The 6,645-nt window shown below is 47.9% G+C and overlaps 1 protein-coding gene across 3 annotated transcripts in view; it reads left to right on the forward strand.

Moving 5' to 3' along the window:
- CPT1A (carnitine palmitoyltransferase 1A) overlaps positions 1 to 6,645 on the forward strand; it is a 57,034-nt gene that overhangs the window by 25,473 nt on the left and 24,916 nt on the right. For 2 of the 3 annotated variants that reach the window (XM_007465978.1, XM_007465979.1), the window contains exons 5-9: positions 1,486 to 1,587; positions 2,620 to 2,757; positions 3,661 to 3,738; positions 5,089 to 5,196; positions 6,200 to 6,287. In XM_007465978.1, the coding sequence (XP_007466040.1) occupies positions 1,486 to 1,587; positions 2,620 to 2,757; positions 3,661 to 3,738; positions 5,089 to 5,196; positions 6,200 to 6,287 (514 nt within the window). The remainder of the gene's footprint in view (positions 1 to 1,485; positions 1,588 to 2,619; positions 2,758 to 3,660; positions 3,739 to 5,088; positions 5,197 to 6,199; positions 6,288 to 6,645) is intronic. The other variant, XM_007465980.1, reaches the window with a different exon arrangement.

Below are 6,645 nucleotides of genomic sequence, written 5' to 3' on the forward strand. Positions count from 1 at the left end.
TTCCATGGTTCCACGGACCTGTGAGACCACGCAGGATGTGTCCTTCTGTGCCTGGCTCATCCGTCAGCTCCACATCTGGTGTGGGAGGCTTTTACTTCTGAAAGGAAGGTCCGCGCTGGGCCTTTTCCCCTGGGTGACTTTTTTTTTTTTAATTAATTTTTGTTGGGGTATAGTTGATTTACAATGTTGTGTTAGTTTCAGGTATACAGCACAGTGATTCAGTTATACATATATCCATTATACATATACACATACCCATTCTTTTGTAGACTCTTTCCCACATAGGTCATTACAGAGTGTTGACTAGAGTTCCCTGTGCTATACAGTTCCCTTGGTGACTTGAGCGTTGCCCTGTAAGTGCCAGAGAGCTCTGATTCAACGTGCCTCATTGTTTGGGCCAGAGGCTCTTTTTCTTTAACGATCTTAGTGTGTTCTGAACATCTAGTATTAATGTCTGCTGGGTTTCTCATCCATGTCACCCATCAAATAAAAGTGCCATCCGTCCGCTTCTTTGTAGCTTTTCTAACCTTAGCCGACCAGTTGACCGGGACTCCCTGACTCACCCTTAGCTTCTAGTACCTTCCATCAGCTCACCTCAGCCCTTAGTCCGCCTGTCACTTACCGGCCACGTGCATGGATGTTTGTCCCGTGATGGGTTCATTGGTGGCTGAATGCTGTCCCCTGGGGCTCCTTGTGAAAGGAGCAGGCACCCTCGTGCCCAAGCCCACCGTATTCCCTGGGCTTCACGCTTTCCCGAACCGACTTCCTGCTGTTGCTTGGATATAAGATTTCTGATTTCCAGAGAAGTAGAATTCAACTCCCAGGAGAGATTCTGAGATGGTTTCCACACTTTACAGAGCAAGGTAAACGACCTTCCCCAGGGTGGCCTTCACGGCTGGTGTCCAGGTGAGTCCCACCTGCTCTTCGACATCAAGAATCACCCCCCTGTCCACACACACACTGTGAACCTTAGAAGTTCCTTTGCAGTGTGCTCTGCATGAGATGACCAGTCATCACAGCAAGTGTAGATCATTCCAGACTATAGCAGGCAAGTATGTGCCATCCACCAGGCTTGATATTGACCGAAGGAGCTGCACTTGGCTCCAGGTCCAGGTCCCTCTCCCAGCCCCGGGAGCCAATCCCAAAACCGAGGGCCTTGCAGAAGTAGGTGGGTGGAACTTACCGCCGCTCAGAAGTGCAGTCAGACCCATTGTCAGGGTGCCCCGGGGAACAGAACCGCCAGGACAGGGCAGGACGTCTCAGGCGTCTGTCAGACGTAGGGTTTCATTCACCCTGGGTCTTATTTGGGGTTGCTTGTTTGCTGAGGCCTGCAAATGTAAGGGCAGAAAATGGACTAGAGGAAATGAACCAGCACAGAAAATCCGTCTACGGTCGGCGAGCTGTATGTATATCCTGGAGAACTGGTTTCGGATCTCTGACAGAGCTCGTCTTGGAGAATGTACCTATTTTTTTTTTTTTTTTAAGGGTATGGTCAAGATCTTTTCAGGCCGCAAACCCATGTTGTACAGCTTCCAGACGTCTTTGCCACGCCTGCCGGTCCCAGCCGTCCAAGATACCGTCAACAGGGTAGGTGCGGCTTCACGTGTCCCCAGAACGCCCGCTCTGAAACGCTAGCATCTTGGCAGTTAAGGCCTGTGACTCGATGGGACTTCCCTGGCGGTCCAGTGGTTAGGCCTCTGTGCTCCCAATGCAGGGGTCACGGGCTGGATCCCTGGTTGGGGAGCTAAGATCCCGCGTGCGCCACGGCATAGCCAGAAAAAAAAAAAAAAATCTCATGGCAAACCCAGGGCCTAGCAGCAGTTTTGTGTCCCGTAAGTTTGCTTATGCACATGGTAGACGCTGTTGAGTGCTGTGATCTGCTACCTGCCTGCTCCTACCTGCAAGGGCCAGAGCAGATCAAAGTGGGGACCCCGAAGATTCTGAACTGGAGGCCTGGCCTTGACCTGGTGGCGTGACCTTCTCCGTCCCTATCATTCTGGCTCCTTTCCCGTCCTGGTGTCCTGAACACCAGCTTTTGGTCCTACCCTTGGCTCTCAGGGCCTCCCCACCCATCTCATTGGCACCTATGAAGGTGCTTAGGTGAGAATAGAGCTCTTATTAAGGACCAGATGACAGAGAAAAAAATACACATTGAAAGTTCCTTGTCGATCAAACCTCGATCTTGTCAGACTAGAATCCACTCTGATGATTTTTGTGGTGATTCAAGATCTGGGAGCTTGTATGCCAGTAAAGGACAAAAAAGTTTACTTGTTGAGTTATCACTGATCTAAAACATCCTTTAGTATTGGAGTTAGCTACCTTGTGTGAAGACCTACCTTTTTCTAAGGCACAAGGAAGGAAACCATCTGTTTGTTTTTTTTGCGGTACACGGGCCTCTCACTGTTGTGGCCTCTCCCGTTGTGGAGCGCAGGCTCCGGACACGCAGGCTCAGCGGCCATGGCTCACGGGCCCAGCCGCTCCGCGGCATGTGGGGTCTTCCCGGACCGGGGCACGAACCCGCGTCCCCTGCATCGGCAGGCGGACTCTCAACCACTGCGCCACCAGGGAAGCCCAAACCATCTGTTTTGACTAGGCTTATGTTTTTTCCATCAACCCCAGTACCTGGAATCCGTGAAGCCTCTTATGAAGGAAGGAGACTTTACACGGATGACAGCTCTGGCACAAGATTTTGCTGTCAATCTCGGGCCAGGATTGCAGTGGTATTTGAAGCTAAAGTCCTGGTGGGCTACCAATTATGTGAGTATACATACACGCCACTTTTCTTGGTGGAATTTTCTGTAGGAGCATATAATCTGTTCCATGAGCCAGCTAGCTTCCCTGCGCATGGCTGACGGGAAGAGACATTGGCGGCTGAAACGAGGCAGGGGGGTTGAGGTTTTGAGGAATGGCTAGCTTGGAGAAGGTGTGACCCAGACACACCCAGTGGGTGGGGCTGGAAGTGGGCGGTGGCTGGAGAAAACTGTCAGAGGCCACGGTGGGTGGGGCAGGTCACCTTCGAGTTTGATCCTGCGCTGGTTACATGGGCATGTTGAGTTTGTAAACATTTTCACATGTACGCTTAGGTTCTTAGATGTGCACTGTTCTGTATGTGTATGTACTTTACAATGTGAGGGAATCGTGATCCTTGGGTCCTGGAGGTTGTGGATGTGGTTGGGACAAGGTTGCTGGCCTTCTAGGGGACATCGGGAGGACAGCACACAGGGATCCTGTGTGGCTCTGAAAGGGAACCGAGCACGGCTGAGTCAGTGCCTGCCTTGGGGAGGCTTGGCAGCAGGAGGCGAGAAGCAGTCTGTGGGGCAGTTTGGGGTGTTGTTGATGGTCAAGAAATGTTAGCAGTCCGACATTTATCCCTTCTTTTCCATTTGGTCTTTTTTTTTTTTTTTTTAACCCTCTATAAAATGGAAGGTGATCTACCTTCTAGCTATGTCTTGACTCGAATAAAACCGTTTTCCAGTTCCTTCCCACTGTTCTGCATTCCATCTAGTTAGGGCTGTCTTGGCCCCCAAGAGAGGGAGAAATGATGTCAAACATACATGACAAAGCACTAAATGCACCCTCCCCGAGCCCCCCGCCCCCCGCCTCCGCCCTGGGCAGCCTGGTTAAGCCTGTCGGTTGCTCTCTCCTGTGTGCACCTGACAGGTGAGTGACTGGTGGGAGGAGTACATCTACCTCCGAGGACGAGGGCCACTGATGGTGAACAGCAATTACTACGCGATGGTGAGTCCTGAGCGGTGTCTGATGGAGACCACGCACCAGGGTGGCCTCTTCCCGGCCCTGTGGGCTGCCTGGGGACACTGTGGGTTTCCCCGTGCTCCTCTGGCCCTGCCGTCCCCATCCGAGGCCTCACGGCCCTAGCAGGGAGCCCAGGACCTGCTTTGCACACTGGAGAGCCCCGTGGATGTCCTTTTGGAATTGCCAAGTAGCTCAAGGCACCCACCAATCTTCTGCAGAGAATTGGGATCGCACAAGTGCTCTCGTGGCAATTGACTTTCTTCGAGGCAGCGAACCTCTCCCTCTTTTCCTTCCCTCGGTTTTCCTGACTGAGCCTGCGCAGCGGTGAAGGATCACATCCCTGCCCACCCCGAAAAGCTCAGCGTCTGTGGGTCGCCTGAGAGTTTGTCCACACGCTGAGCTTTGTTCTTCTGGGCCCTGGGACGCCAGGGGTGCTGCACTGAGTGTCATTTTCACATCTCCTTGGTCTTTCTTGCCTTTTGAGACATAGGTGGTCTGCAGAGCACACCCTGTTGTTTTGTCAGAAGCACCTCATTGGGGTCTAATAACTGGCCTTAAATAACTGGTGAATCTGTCTTTCCCTTTCTTTCTGCTCTTTGCTTCCTTTTATTTTTTCCACCTTCTATCTGTTTTGTTTGCTTTTTCTGTTTTTCTCCTTTAAAATTTCTACTGTTTAAAATAAATTTTTTTTTTCCGTTGGAGAAAATCTCAAACTTAGAGAAAAATTGTTGGTGTGGTCCAGAAGACTACTTTTTGAGAATGAGCTGTCCACCTGGTGCCCTTTCGTTCCTGAAGACTTTGGTGTCTATTTCCCACATAGTCAGGGGCAGCCCTGCACATAGGTTCTCTCAAAATATAGTTGAGACAAGCATCCCTTGGACTTGAAAAATGTAGACACCTAGAAATGTGTCCCCAGATTTAGAAAGTTGCAAGCACGGCTCTATATAAAAGGTTATTTTAGCCTTTGGTTCCTTCTCATTCAGAAAACTTCCTAATTATCTAATTCCTCCTTTTAATTTCCGCCTTCCTTTTTATGCATTCTATGAGGATAATTGGGATGAAGCGCTGTTATCTCTTTTGTTTTTAGGCTTGAATTATATTTATTTACAATTTACTTTTAAAATATACTGTTACCTTTCCTAGACCAAGAATTATCTGGGGGCTTGAAACGTGAACACAATTAAAACTGAAAAAGTGTAGAAAATGAAAATGATTTCTTTTCCAGCAGAGCAGATGTCATTAACACATGTACAGAAATATTTTAACTGTGTGTTGAAGTTAGCTTGTCTTTTCCTATGAACATTCTCCCTGCTGTCGTGTGTTTTCTTGTATCAGGATTTGCTGTACATCACACCGACTCACATTCAGGCAGCGAGAGCAGGCAACGGTATCCATGCCATCCTGCTTTACAGACGCAAACTGGACCGGGAGGAAATCAAACCAGTATGCAAACCAACTGCTTTTTAAAAAATTCTTTTAGAGCAGCTTTATCAAGGTGTAACTGGTGTACTGCACATGTTTGAAGCATCCGCTTTGATAAGTTCTGATATACTGATGTATATCTCTGTACTCGTGAAACCATCACCGTAGTCAAGTTAGTGAACCAGTCCCAAGAGTTCGCTGGTGTCCCTTTGCACCGTCCCCCACCAGCGCCCTGATCTGCTTTCTGTCACTCTAGGTTAGCTTGCATCTTCTAAAACTTGTGAATGGAATTTTACAGCATGCGTTTGTTTTTTTTTTTTGGTGTAGCCTCTTTCACTCAGCATAATTACTTTGAGATTTAATTCTCCTCTTATCCTAAATGGATATATGTCTGATGTATTTTAGTTCTGCAATTTGTCCTACGAAGAAACCCTCACTTGCTTGGAAAGGAAATAAGATAGCTGTCTAGCTACTCACGAGAAGGCATTTTTTCCTTCTTTTTCTTTTTTAAAAATTTTTATTAAAGTATAATTGATTTACAGTGTTATGTTAGTTTCAGGTGTACAGCAAATTGAATCAGTTATGCATATACATATATCCACTCTTTTTTAGATTCTTTTCCCACGTAGGCCATTACGAGTAGAGTTCCCTGTGTTATACAGCAGGTCCTTATTAGTTATCTATTTATATATAGTAGTGTGTATATGTCAATCCCAATCTCCCAATTTATCCCTCCCCCCACCCCGGCACTTTATTTTTTCTTAAATACCCCTTTGGTTTAAGTGTCAGTTTATAAATGACCCATTAGGGTGCGTCATTTAGGAATAAGAAGCAGGATGTTGTGCCTTGGCCTGGTTCTGCAAACTCCAGGGCAGCACGTTGTCCCAGGGAGCCACCATTCTTTATAGTGTTTGGAAAAGATTAAGTCCAGCCACGCTATGTGCACAGAAAACAAATCCGGCATTTAAATGTGTGGACTTGGTTTGCTCCTTGGATTTTTGTTTGAGACATGCTTCTATTACAGATTTTTCTTTTGGGATCTACAGTTCCGCTCTGCTCCGCCCAGTGGGAGCGAATGTTTAATACTTCTCGGATCCCAGGAGAGGAAACAGGTGCGTGACCTGCTCGCGGTTCCTTTGGGAATCAGAACTTTTCATCCTTATGCTCAGGAGTTGCTGGAGGAGACCACACTGATGAGCGCTGACCTTCTAAGATTTCAGAGATTTCAGGCCCGTCAACCTTCCTTCTGTTGAATTTCCTTTGTCTTTCTGAGGCCTGGACAGTTAACTGATTTTCAGACCTCAGTTTCTCTTCGGTTGAAGGCTGTCTTATGGTGGAGCTTTTTCTAGGTTGGGTAATAGGAATATTCCTGTTTCTCCATCTGGATCTTTCAGGTGCGTTTTGCTCTGGCTCCCACGCAGGGTTTATGGTGGAAAGCGCCCTGGATCTTGCTCAGGGAAGCCAGATTTG

This window comes from Lipotes vexillifer, unplaced genomic scaffold (genome assembly GCF_000442215.2).
Source record: "Lipotes vexillifer unplaced genomic scaffold, Lipotes_vexillifer_v1.1 scaffold1094, whole genome shotgun sequence".
Lineage (NCBI taxonomy): Eukaryota > Metazoa > Chordata > Mammalia > Artiodactyla > Lipotidae > Lipotes > Lipotes vexillifer.